The 16741-nt window shown below is 40.9% G+C and overlaps 2 protein-coding genes across 5 annotated transcripts in view; one reads left to right on the top strand and one right to left on the bottom strand.

Moving 5' to 3' along the window:
• Positions 1-16741, top strand: part of tanc1b (tetratricopeptide repeat, ankyrin repeat and coiled-coil containing 1b) — an 81440-nt gene that overhangs the window by 31321 nt on the left and 33378 nt on the right. For all 4 annotated transcript variants that reach the window (XR_011917960.1, XM_072397123.1, XM_072397122.1 and 1 more), the window contains exons 4-5: positions 1636-1740; positions 14970-15103. Coding sequence is in view for 3 of the 4 variants with exons in the window: in XM_072397123.1 (XP_072253224.1) it covers positions 1636-1740; positions 14970-15103 (239 nt within the window). In the remaining variant the exon portion in view is untranslated. The remainder of the gene's footprint in view (positions 1-1635; positions 1741-14969; positions 15104-16741) is intronic.
• LOC140319478 (WD repeat, SAM and U-box domain-containing protein 1-like) overlaps positions 14990-16741 on the bottom strand; it is a 50241-nt gene continuing 48489 nt past the window's right edge. The window contains exon 12 of the mRNA XM_072397126.1: positions 14990-15077. The gene's annotated coding sequence lies outside the window, so the exon portion shown is untranslated. The remainder of the gene's footprint in view (positions 15078-16741) is intronic.

Below are 16741 nucleotides of genomic sequence, written 5' to 3'. Positions count from 1 at the left end.
GGCTAATGTGCATTTAATTTGCCGAAGCTTCACTGGAGTTGCCCTCTTTAATCTTACACCCATCTACACAAACTATGCGTCTCTTGTATCAGAAGCCATTCACTACGCTGCTGTGACCTATAAATGTTTCTTTGCTGCTTCTGGCTTCTCTCGGGGAGATCAAAGTTTAGCTTTTAGGCCTCTGCGGCCGAGCAAGAGACCAACCAGGTTGCAGAGACAGAAGATCTTCTCAGGAACCAGACCCAATATTCTCCTCTATGCATTTCAACTTGCATATCCATAGATGGCACTGTGCATCAAGCAGCACTGGTTAAAGATTACACTGTTCCGTCTGGTTCACAGCAATTATGTGAGGTAGAAGTGACTGGTTATTGAAAGTGGTAATGGAGAGCGGCTGTCTCTGCTCTCCAATCTCTGCTGTATCTTATGATTGGGGTTACACATACAGTCATCTGATAACACAAAACTGGAGGAAGAGGAGATTTGGATTGGGTTACAGTAGGTCAAGGCTGGAGTCGTATAAAACAACTAGTTTAAAGAGAGCCGGCTTTTGTTGTTTTATTCTTCTTATTTTTTAATGGATTTATGGATCTAAGCCTTACAGGCACCCTTTGTGTCCAGGTTATTTTCTGCTGCTTCATGTTTCCTGTTCTGTTTGGACTCTAGAATTTACTTTTACACAGGAAAACGAGGACTCCTGGTAGAAAAAAAACACAGCTAGTTGCTAGGAAGATGTTTAGTATAGTGGTTCCATATTTAGACTAATGTCTTTCTTGGATCGCACTGTATAAACAGCCATATACTCCCTTGTAGAAAAGACTAGTAGGCCTTTTCTAACACTCAGCAAAACATTCAGTCTCCATAGGGTTGAGTAAAAGGCTGTTCTGTCACAGACAACTTGGACTGATCTTTCTCACATTCAAATGCAGATATGTTGCTAAATTAACTGTGTCTCTGTTGGGGTGAGGAAGCATTGTGTGAGTCGCTGTGGGATTTTCTAATCCTGGCACGTTGTAAGCCAAGGGAACAAAGCAGCTATCCAAAGTTGACTCCTCTCTGTACACAAGGGCGTTCCACAGAGGACGTTACCACCGTCCCAGATATATCATCTGACTCATTCCAGCACACCTGGACCTTGATCTATCCTTCTGATGTAACTCTGAGGCAGAAATAGAAGGACATACTTTCAAGGGGAAGTACACACGTATAGATCAACATAATTTCTCTTGCTTCTCCAACACAGCATGTGTGCGTTTGAGCACTCACTTTTAGTCCGCTAAGAGGCTAATTGTTGTGGTTTCCTGCTGAAGTTTACATTCCCACAGCCAGCGAGCAGTGTTTTACTGGGAGCCTCCTGCCATGCAGACAGTCTTCAGGTTTGTCAGGCAGAGCAGAGCTGCTATCAGTCCTGGGAGCTGTCCTCGGAGTGTGTGTGAGTGAGTTTTATGTGAGCTACGTAGTGCAGCCAAGCCTGTCCAACTAAGACACCACAGCGTCTCATCCCCAGTCCCATCTGGAACATATTAATCCTGTGAGAACTCCTCTGCTTCTTCCTCATTCTCTCCTCCTTTGCCAGCCTTTCCGTCGGAAGCTCTCTGTCTCATTCTCCCCGTGTCTTCTGTTCGTTGCCGGCAGGTCCGATAAGGAAACCAAAATATGTTGAGAGTCCTCGCGTTCCTTCTGATGCCATCGTATCAGCACTGAAGAAGGTGGCTGATAACAAGGGGTCGTCCCACAATGGTGAGTTTGCCTTTGGTTCTTTTCTTTTCTTTTCATCCTTTTTTTTTTTTTTTGCTTGCTTGTGGACATAAATGCGGACATGAAAACTGCTTTAAGATTGAATATTGTACATGTTTTCAGAGTCCAGTTGTTGCTCCCAGGTGTAGAAATGGGGCTTTAGCATTTAAGAGTAGCATCTGTTCGTGCATGACTTAAAGTAATTACCGGATCATTCGAAGCATTTTCCTTCTTGCAGCTCCTTATGCGAGCACACAATAATACTGTGTTTATTCTGAACTGTGTGTAGATAGCAAAGGAGTCGGTTTCCACTGATGTACCGTTTGACCGAAGCGCTGACTTTCTGTCAGTAGAGTAAAATAAGGACAAGACCTTACCTTTCTCTGCAGTTCTACATTTGTATGTTCTTGTGTTTTTTGCCTTCAGCATTTAACAGTGCTGCCTATTCTTTGTGGTGTTGGGCGCTGTGTTTGTGTGCATGTGTGCAGTCTTAATGCTCCACTAAGTTCTGTTTTGATTACCGGTAGAGCAGAGCAGGCTCAAATTCCTCCTGAAGGCTTTAGTGGAGATGTAGAACACTTTATCTTTAGCAAAAGGCATTACAGGAAGAGTGCCCTCTGACTGTACATGGCTCATATAGTGGACCACAGAGACCCACCACAGCTGGGACATACCAAGGCATGAGGGTGTGCCTGAGATTCAGCTGGAACACAGCTCAAAGAGGGCTACCAGATGATTAATGTTGTCTCATGACAGCTGGTGTGCTGGCACCCCTAGTCAGCTATTTTTTTTACATGTAAACAAACAAAAAAATCTTATTAGGGTCCTGGTTTGGATATTTGAACAGTACTTTAAAAATGAGGTGGGATATATGCAGTTGAAAAAGTCACAAGTTTTAAATGCATCAATGTGAATGTTCACATGCCTTTGCTGCCTTGGAATTAGTGTGATCTAATCTTATCCTCCTTCCTGTTCATTGCTTTATGAAACGGTGAAAAAAATTATGCTCAAGGGAGCTAATGTTCAAAAACCTCTTATGTTCACAGAAGGGGCCTGTTCATTCAGCGTTGCTGTGATAGGACAGCAGCTGCCTCAGAAGAAATTCAGGCCCCTTCCATTTTTAAAACCCTTGATTTTCACATTGACGTTCAGTAACCTGTTATAATAAAATGAAAGCAGGTTTTAGATTAGAAATGCACACGCGTAAGTTATTCCTGACAGTAGTCTCCATCTATGATGGATGATCGACTTTTTCTTTTCTTTTTCTTTATGGATAAAGGTGTGAACCGCCTCGCAGATTTGCACCATTAACAATTAAGCTTACAATGAATTATTAGCAAAAAGTGAAAATGGTTGAATACTACATTTCAGTCTCTAGGAGAGTTATGCTGCCCGCTTCAGTGCACTGTTTATGGCACATAACTAAGAAGAAGAGTAAAAGTCTCCTTGCACAGCTCAAGGCTTTCAAGTCTATTCTTTTAGAGTGACTTGTACAAGTTTTCAGATATTGACTCAGCCTTCAAAGAACTGACGGAACAACAAATCTGTTTTTAAGGTCAAACAGCTACTTGCTCGTTTTTCCAATAAATTCAGCAGACGCATCGGCCACGAGAAACTTTCTTCTTCTTCTTCTTTCTCTCGCTGCTGTAGTTGGAAAGCAAGAGAAATTCACTGTTAAGAAATTGCAGGAATGGGACAGCTTATTCAACTAATTATGTATAATTTGGAGCTTTATATATGCTAGACTAATGGCTGATAATTGTGATTGCCCAGCTTAAGTGGAATGAGGCACAGCTGACTTGCTTTTTAAATACACACCTTTTTTTTTTTTCATCTGGACAAATTCACCTACTCATGCACAGGGTTTACTTTAAATTAACACACTTTTTCTTTTTTAGGACAATAATTAAGGCAACCAAATGAAATGACGCACATAATCATGTTAAATATGTTAAAATATGATTCACACTCTAGATTCTGAGAAGTAACCACCTTTTTTTTTTTTTTTTTTGGTTTGCTCTCGACATTCTCTCAACCATGAGACAATATCCTGGAACAGTTTGTTTCGGGTAGTTTTTGAGTTCCCTGGAGTTGTACTTGTGAGTCATTGCCTCGCTGGTAAACAAATAATGCTCCCACCAGGACGCCTTGAAAGTTTGTGCACTTTTCCGGACTGACTGATCATTTCTTATTGCTTTCCAAAAGTTGAGCAGTTCAAAACATGATAATACATGACAATTTAGCCTCTTTCTTTGATTTTGATTTTAATAAAATTTTTTGGTAATGAAATAATATCTTTACAGTATCTTATTATTATACCCTATAGGCTATAATATATCCTCCTTGAAAGGGTGAAATATGAGTAATTTGGGCAAAGTTTCTTGTGCACTCCACAGATTGTCTTTTTTCTTTTCCCATTTCTTTTTGACAGCTGTAATTTATTGTCTTATTGTGTTTGGACTGCCTTTGCAGCTCGACTGTCTTTTAGTTCTGATGATTTCTCCCTGTTATCGGTCCTTGACCATGGCAAAGAAAAGTGTTTTTGGAAAATATTTGGCAAGTAATTACTTTTCACCTATTTGACAGCCCCCATGTGGTCTTAGACACTTTAAGAAGGCAAGAAGTCCAATAAGTTGACTTCTGACAAGGCACACCTGTTAATCAAAAAGCATTTCAGGTGATTAACGCATGAAGACGGTTGAGAGAATGCCAAGAGTGGAAAAAGCTGTCGTATTTTTCGGTTTACCACGATTCCGTACGCGTTGTTTCACAGTTTGGATGTCTTTTAATGTTTCTTCAGTGTAAGAAAATCGCCAAACTAAAGAAGAACCTTTGCATGAGGAGGCGTGTCCATTCATCTGTCTGATACAAGATACGATGGCAGTTTTATTTAAAATTTCACAATACAGGATCTTTGTGGTTGAGTTCACGTGTGGAGAAGCTACTTGTGTTACTTGTGTTGTCTCTGAGTTTAGACTGAGTTTATCTCGAACAGTTGAGACAGGATGAGAATGTTAAAGTCTCGCAGCTTAAGAGCTGTGTGACATTTCGTGCACAGACTTATCGAGGGTTTGCTTGTGGGGGTTTGCTGAGGGAAGCCTCTCTTGATTGTACAAAAACCATGTGCTGCTTCTGTCATCATAGACTAAAACTAGTGCGCAGTGGGTTTTTCTCTTGTGCTACAATTTGGCATTGATATGATTAAAAGTTAGCATGTGGACTTTATTTCTTCTTCTTCTTTTGAATTGGACGTCTACCTTCATCTTTCTTTTCGCTCTGAATTGTAGACGAGAAAGGAGACATGCTTTTGACTAAGAGTGGAGTCTTCCCACATGGCACGGCCTTTGAGGAGGGATTGAGTTACATGTGCTTGTGTATGAATGCAGCATGTATTTTTATTTTTGCCTATGTGCCAGAAAAAGCTTTTATCTGTGTTTGTGTGTGTGTGTGTGTTTACTTGGATGAGTGCGTTTTCAACAGGCGGCCAATAGTCAGTGGACAAAATTGTTTCAGCTGTGGTCTCAGAGCTCTGTCTCTGTCAGTCATGACTGAACCATAGTTCCCATCCTCTCCTACAATCGTCCTTCCCTGTTTAATGTCTACAGTCTCAGTGCTGGGCCCAAACATTTAACAACTGACCTTCATGCGCTGATGATCCGGTCTGCGCTAAAACAACGGCCGGATGTCAGACTTAAACTATCTTTTGCTGTCTTATTATATATATGCAGTAATATTCTCACAATTTAACATCATCAACAGTTTACTTATATTCGAACGCATTCTGGAAGCCGAGATGAAGCCAATAGCACACATTATTCATGTAGTCTAATATAGTGTGACACCAGGTGTGTTTCCTTGGAAAATATTTGTCCGTTTCGACAAAGACTTTCTATGCTTTCGTGGCGTGGGAATAACTTTTTGAGTTGCGTCCGACCTGGCAGAAATTAAAACAAGCGACTTGTCAACTGTTTACGGCCTGAGTCGGCAAACAACTAACCCACATCACTGATTGATGTCTTCCCAGATATGACATAACGTCCCAAATATTCCCAGACAAGAAGGTTCCTCTTAAAGAGGAGCTCTCTCCATTCTCCTCCTGTGGATGTCCATTGCATTATTTGTTGTGTTGTTTCTGGTTGCATTGGCACCCTGTGGTGGCGTTACTAAACCCTGCTACTGTGTGATGAAGCGGAGACGGGGTTTGATTTTAAATGATGATCCATAAAAGCTGCTGATGTGCTGACCTCAGTTTTTGGCAGTTCTGATGAAACGGTCGTCATTCCTTTGGTCATTGCTTGTTGTTATCAATTTCTAGAACTCGTGACAGTACACCTGGACACCCTTTGTTCTCCACCAACCATTTAGTATAACATTCAATTTGGGGAAGTAGAGTTGAATGGGATGTAATAATTTCTTCTCTTGCAATCAACAGCTAGATAGCGAAACTTTCTGTTACCGTTTTGAGTACTGAATCATAAAGTTTGATCAATCTGTGACGTCCACGTATAGATCCTGAAAGCGCAGCCGCTCTGGCAGACGGGGATGAGTTTCTGCATGAGGAAGCTTCAGCTCTGTTGCTGTGATAGCTAATGAAATGGCATCTGTGTCGGCTGTTACAGCATTTTTAACAGCTAGTGTAAAGTGTCGCGCTGAGACGTAAGGCAAAAATGATTACTACCACCATCCCATCTCTAGCCCCCAAACCTCATTTGCACATACTGTCTCTTTAGTAACCTCAGCTTAATTTGCTGAAGTCCAGTCGGACCCACCATCTGTGCATGCAGCAAAGGACATTTACGGTTTTTACATTGGAATGTGGCAATAAGATGGCTCAGGTTGCATCGGCGGGGATGGGGGGGACATCAACTTGTACGTCTGAACGCAAATGGAGAAGCAGGATGCATGTTCTCATTGAAGGTTCATTAAACAGGCTCCACTGTAGGGGTAATGAAACTCCAGCTGCTAATGAGCACCGGCTGGATTGGCAGGGAGAGAGCTAAGACAGCTCTGTGGAGCCAGTCTGTTCACGGTGTCGTCCCCCCCCCCCCCTCCTTATTCACCTTTCTTCTGCTCCTTCTTCTTCCGTCTTCATTCTTTTATCACTGAACCACACGGCTGCTATTTCACACCTGCTCATAAACTTCCTCAGGCAGCAGATAACGATGTTGTTTTGTTTTTCCCCACCATTTGCAGTACTGTTACTGGAATAACAAAGTGGTTCCAGCTACATCCCTGGTTTTCCATATCTCCGGGGCACTGCAAGATTGAGAGGACGACTCAGATACTTTATCTAGAACAGGGAGCTATTTTTCTGTGGCCTGCCATTTTGCTTAATAACTGCCATGTATTTAGATAAATGCAATCATTTTACATTGTGTGCACTGACAAAGTTGAGCTTGGCCTTGTGCCCCAGTTTTATTGTCTGCAGTGAAATCATTAATCATGTAATTTCCATTATGAAGTCCTAAATAAGTCATGAAGTGTCAAGTAGCATATGTATGTTACTCTGCTCTCACACATGAAGTTATTTTGCTCGGTAACGTCAGGTTACTTAGGACCTATTAATGAAGTCGGTTAATCATGATGGGATGTGTTACTGAGCGCTCATTTTTTATTCTGTCCAATCAGTTTTGGATGGTTTTATTTCCAGTGTAAAATTAAAGGAGCTTTGTCACAGCTATCAAACCCAGTTTCCTTTTCATCGTATATTTTACACGGATGCAGTCTGTTCTTATTAGAGTTTGGGAAGAGTTGGCTTTTTCCTGGCTTTGCATTTGCTATTCTAAGCTTAAGCAGTCGGTCTCTGCTAATAGTTTCATTATGTGTGTGTATGCATAGGCGTAAAGAGCTCCCATCTGCAATGTAGTTGGCCACAAACATTTCAATAGAAGATTTACATCAAACAGAGCTTAGCCAGGGTTGATGACATAATAACAAGGAAAGTGTTGGGAGAAGCTGTCACAAATAACAATTCTGATGTTATTGAATTTTGCTGATGATTTATTTGATTGTGAATGCCTGAATATTTGGTGTTATTTGCTGTGGGAGGATTACATTAGTTTGAACACAGGGCTCCCACATGACTCATTACCACCCACTGGGCTTTTCATTTGTTTCTTTTCTTCTGGTCACCATAGATCTGACAGTATCTTGGAAATATCAGATCATTGCAGAAATATGCACAAGTGCATTCATTATATATGAGGATGCATTTCTCTCTTTTATCAAAGGCATGGTTTCTTCATTTTAAAGCAGGATTCCTTCTTCTCCCACCCTGTTGTCGAACTGCTTTCCCTCACTGTCGAAACTGTCTGCACTCAGATGCACTGTTTTGTGTACAAATGTCCTGTGCTCCAGTTTGAGTCGTCGTTCTTTTGACTTTGTCTGTACGCTCATGAGAGTGGCGTTTTAAAGGCAGGCAGGATAGTGGTTGAGAGGGGAAAAAGGTAGTGCTGCTGTCAAGTGAAAAACCTCTTGCTCTTGATAAAACACAGTAATATATGATTGTAGAGTCCCGAGGATGGAATTATACTTTGTTATCCAACCAGGGGGCTTACTCGCCTGTTTGATAAATGCATTTTCTTTAGTGCCACCTCCAGCCTTTGATGTAGTTGGTCTAGACCAGTAAAGACTAGAATAGATGGAGAACAAAACCTTTTTTTTGGCTGTCAAATCACAACAACAACTGTTTTAAAATTCAACCCAACAGCTGTGCTCAAATACAGGTAAATTTGCATTAGCATGAAACAACAGCAGAGCTAATCTGTGAACACAGTAGAGCAGATAGACGGCAGCTCTGGCTGGTAGTCGGCCCACGGGCAGTTTATCTCCTGAGACGGGTAGACCACTTAGCTGCGGAAGCTCACCTGCACTGCCTACAGTATTGCATTTTAATGATGAAACCATAGCAGCTTCTTTTCACATTCTTCTTGTTTTCTACTGATAAAGCCACACTGGCCTCTGTCTATGGAAAACACTGATAGTTTTTGTTGTTGTTTGACATGAACTGAAGTTATTAGTCAGTTGTTTGATAAAACTGAGATCAATTTAAAATGAAATTCAGTTTTAAGGAGAGCACAGCTCAGGAATGTAGAATATTCCTATGACTTTACCTCCGTTGGAGCTCAGTTTCTTCGGGTGTGTCGTGTCACTTGTTTAAAAGCACAACCCGTCCTATAACATTGCTCGAGCTGACATTTCTCTGCTCTATTTATTGGAAGATGTGTCCAGTACTGCAGCGCTTGAGTGGCCTTAAAGCCAGGCTGCCCTTGAGTGGGACACACATTTCATAGCAACATTTAGTTCAGCTCGCACTGAATGCTTTGTACGCCCATGGCAGCCATAATAACACTGACGATGTTTAATTAGAAAATTCTTGTGGAAATAAAGTCGAGCTAATCTAACAGGTGAACAGGCTTATGCTATCCATCACTCGCAGTATGTTATATTCGTAGCAGTGATTAAACTGATATGATCTATTTTATGCTGAAGGAAACTAATGTCCAATAAGGCTTTAGATTGTATCAACTTTAGAGGCAATGAGCTTATGAATTTAAGATGGCTTATTTGATACATTTTAACGTTTGTTAAATCTGGAGGGAAAGCAAAGCAGAAGACTGTGTCCCTCCTCTCAAGTACCATGGCTAAGATGCCCTGGACCAGCACACTTCTAGCAGGACACGGATAAATAGGGCTGTCTGGCAGATGAGAATTACTGAGGCGTTTCTTTTTTTTTACAAAGCTTCTGGGTGCGAAAGGAAAGAATGAATCCAATTATAGTTTACCTTCATTTTTTTCATCATGTTTTGAATGCATTTGGCAATCATTTCTTTTAACAGTAAAATAGAAGAAGTGATGATCGTCCAATATAAAGCTTCATAAAACAAACCCAGGGTTATCCATTCAGCTGAAGTACACCACTGTCCCATTGTTTCTTTTCTATTACAGAATGAATCACACAGAGGCTGCACATTCCACATCTATTCAGAAGTAGCTGATGAGCTGGAGCTTAAGTAGTATCATTAATACTTGCAGTCCAACAAGCTAAGCTTGTACACGCATCACTCCATGTACTGGCTGTGAATGCAGGAACACAGATGGTTATGTTTCCTTGAAAAGTGAAGGTATGGTGTCTAGCTGTGGCAGTGCATTGAATTTGTGTTCTTAGTACAGTGTATTGATCTTTTGTAGAGCCACCACTGGCTGCAGATGTTATTGATGTGGCCTATGATCCTGAGGTATGTCTTGTAAATGCTATTTATGGTGTTCTGCCTGCTTTTCTGTCCATTGCTGTGCATCCATGTCAGGCCTTTTGCACACATCTTAGACTACTAGTTGCACTTTAAAGGCAGAAGGGTTTAAGTGGTTTAGAAGAACTAGAGATGAGGGACATTTTAACCTCATGCTCCCCACTGAAAATCAACATTTAATACAACAAATTCATATGATTGATGCTGTAGTAAAAAGGACACATTTTTATAGATCTACCTTTTGTGAGCACCCACTCAAATGTTCAGGCAAATGTAGAGGCACACTAAGAGCGTTGCATACAATAGATGGAGTTTATTTCTTTGCAGTATCTCAGCCTTTATGAGCCATTCCTGTCACAGAGAGAGAAAAATAAGTGTCTGCAATGGCACAGGGGGAGGGGGTCTGAAAAGTGTATATATATATTCTTTTTTTACTTTACTTTACTTTGACAAATGACCAACAAATCAAAGAGCTAAGCAAGAGTACTGGGAGGTGGATGATGACCTGTGCAAAACTATACCTATCCTGCGTATTTATGATGAAGCGAGCCTCTTCTTAACTACAACCCACCAGTTCTTGCAGCCTCTTGGTGTTTATCATTATATATGATGACAATTAACCATAAGTGACAAATGGTGGACTTGGTTCTAAGACATAGTGGCACTGTCTCCAAAAATGATAGCAAAATGCCCTGAAAACTGTGGCTAAAGCACTTCTTTATCAACTCACTGCATTAGTTCCTACATGGTTTGACCAGAACACACACAAACGCAGCTTTGCACAATTTTTGAATGTCAAGCTATTGTCTTCCTGATCTCTACAAGGTAAACTTTTTACCTTGTGTTCATTTTCATGGAAGATGAAATGGTTTTCATGTTAGGCCTTCAGAAATACTGAGAGTGAAAGTCGGAAGAGGAATATCAAATCTAGTCGTTCAATTGTAAAACTGAAGGCCAGGCTTATGGTGCCCTCCATAGTTAAAAAAAACAAAAAAACAAACTTCACTATCTGCTGATGTATGGTAGTATTAAATGCATGTTTAAGACGTAGCTTTTAAAGACCAATTTCCATTCTTTAAGTGTCTGCTGAAAGCTCATAAAGAATATATAATATGCGGTTGTATACTTCAAATTAATGGACCACTACCAGCTTTGATTACTCCTGAGAGTTGAATTAGCAGCATAAATTGTGCCTGTTGCACTTATTTGTGAATCATTTTCTGATGTTACTTTCCTTACATTTGATGAAATTGTTTGGTGAAGACTCATATTGGCTTGATTATAAAATCACCGTCGCCCACGTTCAGAACTGTCTTAATGGGCACCTCTCGAGAGTTTAAACAAGCAGTGAGTGATTCTCTCTCTAAAGAATTGATTTTCAGTGCTCTCTATTGCAGTGTATTTGCGAAATGGTGACGCAAGTACTGCTGGTATTAATTGAACACGTCTGTCACTAAATGGACGAAAGCTTCAGTTGGTTTATTGCAAAGCCTCGAGACTTATGAGAATTATTGCAGTGTTGCCTCTCAGGCCCCTCGGAATATTTCAGCTTCTCAAAATCAAAGGGGTAAGAGGTGTAGTGCAGCTTTCCTCGGGGCGAAGCCAGTATGAAAATAACATGAGAAACCATGCAACCCAGTAGGCATTTGTGTCAGAGAGTAATATGAATATTTTCTGCACAGCTTCAGGTTGCAGATATGTACTTTCCTGGCTTTACTTGCATGCGTCTTGCCGCACTCCCTCTGTCCTTGGTGGAAGATTGTAAGCTTAAGACTCATGTAGTAATAGCTAATTCAGTATTATACAAAAGCCTTTGATGAATTTCTTGCTTATTTCTATTTGACCGCAATGGTTATAAAGAAATATCAGTAATGGGATTTCAGCACCAGCTGCTTGCATTTTTATGATGGCCAAATTTTGAGGGAAGTTCAGCAACCCCTAGTGTTTTTTTAATGAACTGGGTATGCTTTGTATGTCTTAATAAAAGTTGAGCTACTTTACAGTGCAAAAAATAGCAGAACTGTGGTTAGCAGTGGTGGACAAAGTACTTGAGTCAAAGTATTGATTCTCATGGTCAAATCTTACTCAAGTACAAGTAAAAGTTGCTTGGTCAAAATATTACACAAGTTAAAGTACTGAAGTAATGTGAACTATCCTTTTAAGAGATGTGTTTCTATATGTACACATTATTTCAGGAATTTCCATTTCACTGCATTGTTCTTAATCACCAAATATAGAACATTAGTGGGGTTATAAGCTTAACATCGTGTACATTTCTTTAATGCCCAAAGAAAGGAACAGCTCGCTCAGGCCTCGCTGTCAGCACCATTGTCTGGTTGTTAAGTGGATTAAGGACACGACAAGCACACCTCTCCTTCAGGTCACCATAGGGAAAAAGAAATTCATCACCTGCCAAAATGGCTAGTAAGTTTTGATTTATATCAGCCAAATTCAATTATAACATTTGAATACAGAAAACTGTACACCTTCTGATTTCAAGTTCATCTCTTTTAGCGAACTAAGACAGCTTCAGAGGCTAATTAACTCCCACTTAACTAAATGTGACAGAATAACAGGTAAAACTCACTCAGTGGAGTCGAAAGTACAATATTTGTCTTTGAAATGTAGTGGAGTGTAAGTTTCCAAAAGAAAAACCAAATACTCACAAAATGTACTCTGTTACTGTCCACCGCTGTGGGTTAGTGCTGCCATTGCTGATTCATCTGCTGTTTCTTTTCTTCTTCTTTTCTTTGTTTGCCGTCACTCACTTGATAGATTATCATAATGTCAAAACTGAATGTGGCTTTTTTTTTGGCTCACCCAAACACTCAAACCCAAAGGTCGTATATGAAGCTCAAACTGAAATCTGAGATGGTGTTGTTTGTTTTTCATTGTTTTCAGATGAATCTTGAAAATAAGCTCCTATCATAGAGGATGATAACACAACTCTGGATCGTGGGTGTAAAGTCAGGTCACTGTGCTGTAACGGGGAATAGTCAAACAGAGATGGGGAAAGGTAATTTTCTTCCCCCCTTTTAGCTGTATTTCTTTGAAATATCTCCTCGCTGCCTCGCTTGGTTTGGTGTAGAATCCTGTGCTTACCAGACCGCTGACCTATACCCTGCACCACAAGATTGTGCAAAGCTCTGTCATCAAAGCGAAAGAGCGGCTGCTTTGAAGAATTTAGGATGAAAAAAATGTTTCCTGTTATCTTTTCTGTTCGTCACATGGCTCCACATGTGTATTTTCATAGGTTGCATTGTTTCACAATGTAGAAAATGGTTAAAGATGATGGCTGGTACTGCATATATTTGTTAAATAAAGGTCGACAGTGTTTTCATTCTTACTTTTTATGTTGGAAGTGTTCATAAGGAATCCTGTTGGAGCATTGTAGTGTGTAAAGACATTTGTCATTGTGGCAGGCCATAAAATGTTGGATTGTAAGTGTCCCAAGTTGCTTGCATTTGAAGCCATTTGGACAAAGATGATAGTTTTTTATGTGTCCCCATCAGCCAAGTAAACCCAATGCCTTGCAAAATATGAACCTAAATAAGCGAAGGAGCAGTACTTGCAAAAGTGTAAATATGCTTTGGTTTTAGTATAGAAAATAACTGTGGAGAAAGTACCATCGGTTAACGGTGAATGTTCCAAGATAAATGATGAAATGGTGTTTAGTATCACAAAGCTTTCTTCAGCCGCTCTGCAATATTTTCGCGTTTTGTCTTATCAAACAGTCGATTGGTTAATGCTGGGTTCCAGTTCCTCGGGGACTCGCTTTTCCTTCAGGTACTGTTAAAATCAGGTTTTATATTTTTATTCAGTGTCAGACCTTGGAAAAAAAAATATAAAAATCCATCCTTTAAATCCTTCTCAGAGGCTGTTTCTGCTGTTAGTTTGTCCACCATTGAACTCGCATGAACTGGAAAAAAACTCAAGAAATGGTAAAAAAAAAAGAAGAGGCAGCTTACATCACTGTTGCTACTACTAAGAGCTGCAGGTAGCAGCAGAGAAACCTTTTTGGATTTGTAACTGAGGCATTTTTGGTAGGAAGAACAATTAATACAATGCATTTTCTTCCATTGTGCTGTCCAAGGATAGCACATTGTTATTGTGATGATTATTATATCGTTCGGTGCTAAAGACGTCTGTGTCTGGTGGCTTGATTTTGATTCTTTGGGGCTCGGAGGCACACTGCACCATTGAACTTGTTTGTATTTAATCAGATTTACTGTCAACATTATTAATAACTGTGGAAGACGGAGAGCAAAGGAGAAAATGAAAGAGAGGAGGAGAAGGTGCTGACAGAGAGCTGTATAATAAGCTTTTGTATCTCGCTCTCTCAGTGCCTCTCGCCCCATCATCAAACTGTCTGCCAGCTCTGAGATAATGCTTTGACTTCGCCGAGTTGCGACGTCCACATTTGCATACTACACATTTGGATCATGATAAGACACCTTTTTTTTTTTTGTGCACTTTATTGTTTTTTGGTTTAATATAAAAAGTGGGTGCGTAGAAACCAGAAACCAGATTGCTCGAGAAAGGCTGTCCACTCGTTGATATTCAGAGGCTCTATGAATGAGAGCTGTAAACAACCAGAAAGCCCTGGAAATTGGCACTCAAGGCATGTTGCAAGCATACACACTCGCACACACAAAGTCTGTGCTGTCTCAACAATGCCAGACATTCACATGAACTCACTCTTTCAGAAAACCATCATCCACACATATACACACACACACATGCACACACTCAAAAGCCACAGCCCCCTCCACACTCTCTCCCTCTCTTGTCTTCTCTCCTCGCCCTCTACGGGTCTGCAGCACATCAGCAGCTGCTGGAGAGTGCAGCACAGCATTTCAAAGCAGAGCTGAGGAGGACAGGGCAGGCAGCATGGCCCTGTGTGGGCCACCCAGTGGAGAGAGGGAGTCTTCTCTGTTCACACTGAGCATATTTCTCCCTTTTTCCCCCTCCTCTTGTCTTCAGAGCTGCAAGCAGAGCAACAGCCAAGCTCCTCCTCTCCTGCCACTCAGGAACTGATGACAAGACTGGGCTTTTTACTGGGAGAAGGGATCCCGGGTTCGGCACGCATACCTATGGACGACAAGAATGAAAAGAAGGTATTTAATTTTCTCCCTCCCCTCCAACTCCCTCCCTAAGCCGGCACAAGCTGCTGCCACTGCTGCAGCACACAGATAGACAGATGAGAGCTAATGAGAGGAGAGGCTGGTTGTCACAGTGTAACAGTTGAATGGATCGTTTAGTTGCTGCTTGATTAAATCATTCTCTTTACATTATGGACAGCATTTCAAGATGCACTCCTGGAACCTATTCATTTGACTCAACAAGCAACGGTAACTGTCAGATTGTCTAGTTTGAACTGTTAAATATGTTCTGAGCAAAGTATCTGCATACTTGAAATTGGTTGCATTTGCTTTTATTTCTGTGCTAGCTCTTCAGTGTTGTGTATTGGTCTCCCAGTAACTTGAGTGCCGCTTCAGGGGCTCTTGAGAATGTAACGGGAGCATCTGAGTCTGTGTCCAGAAATAGAGTTATGTTAGGTCTGAGCTTCAGTTTGTTTGGCTCTGCTAATTAAGCCGGGACTCTATGAAGAGCTGAGCTCCGCATGCTTCCCTCATTCATTTCGAGTCCTGGACACGTTCGGCGCTGAACCGGCGATTTTAAGAAGGTGAGAGAGTGTTTCATAAATCAGTCATTAGTGGAGATGTCAAAGGAGGTGACGGGCTGTGAGGGAGCCTAATGGTTTTGACTTTGTTTGTTTTTTGTGCATGTAGGTGTGTGTTTCCACAGCACGTTGTTAACATCTGCCAGCAGTTCTGTTTTTCTTCATGCTGCTGTTTTACAACATGGCTTTAACTCAGTATGTTTAGTGTGCTGCTTTGGAGCTAATTATTAGATGTCAGTATGGTGTTTGATGTGTTGGCCAGCATCCGAACAGGACTGACCGAAAAAGAGAGGATGCTATACAGTTACATTACGACTCCACAACTTGTTCTTCGTGCTGACAGCCATTTAGCAAACATCCTACTCGGCTGTTTGTTGTGTGACAGCGTAAAGACCTTCAAACAGTAACAGTAACAGTCAGTATATGTAAAATGAGGAGTTTGCCTTTAAATTTTACTTTTATCGAAATCACAGATAGAGATATTCATTTCAAAACTTCAAACTCACATTTTAAGACAATTAATTTAGTTTGTTTGAGGGGATATGCAGCCTTGTTGCGGCCTTGTGGAACAGGAGAAGCCATCTGTGGTTGAAAGTCCCCTATCTGAACTTATCTGATCTAAAAGTGGATGCATGTATGCAAACTCCATCTGATGTGACCAAGGACCATCATGGCGCTGTATTATGGACACTCTTGTTTGGTGTAGATTCATCTGTAGAGTTTGTGTCAGGTCTGTAGGATGTGTTGAATTCACTGAACTTACTGTAGATGAGACAGGATAAAGAAGTTGCTGAGTGATAATCGTGCATTGTGTCTGCAGTGTGAGGTGGTTCGGTTCTTCCCACAATCAGGCAATGATGACCTTGAGCTACAGTGTATTGTGCAGAAGGAAAATGATGAAACGGGACAAATGAGCTTTAATTTGGATTTAAACGGCTGTCAGTTTTCTCAAACAAAAGCTTCAGCTGTTGAACGGTTGTCAGACAGGCTTGGTGATGTTAGAAAGGTATCTTTTGTGTAACAGCAAAGTGGGATCTTCTACCCTTGTGAAATTGGCTTCAGGCTTATTTTG

This window comes from Leuresthes tenuis, unplaced genomic scaffold (assembly GCF_036924035.1).
Source record: "Leuresthes tenuis unplaced genomic scaffold, fLeuTen1.0.hap1 SCAF_12, whole genome shotgun sequence".
Lineage (NCBI taxonomy): Eukaryota > Metazoa > Chordata > Actinopteri > Atheriniformes > Atherinopsidae > Leuresthes > Leuresthes tenuis.
Note: the sequence above shows the minus strand (reverse complement) of the source record. Positions and strands in the feature narration are given on the sequence as shown.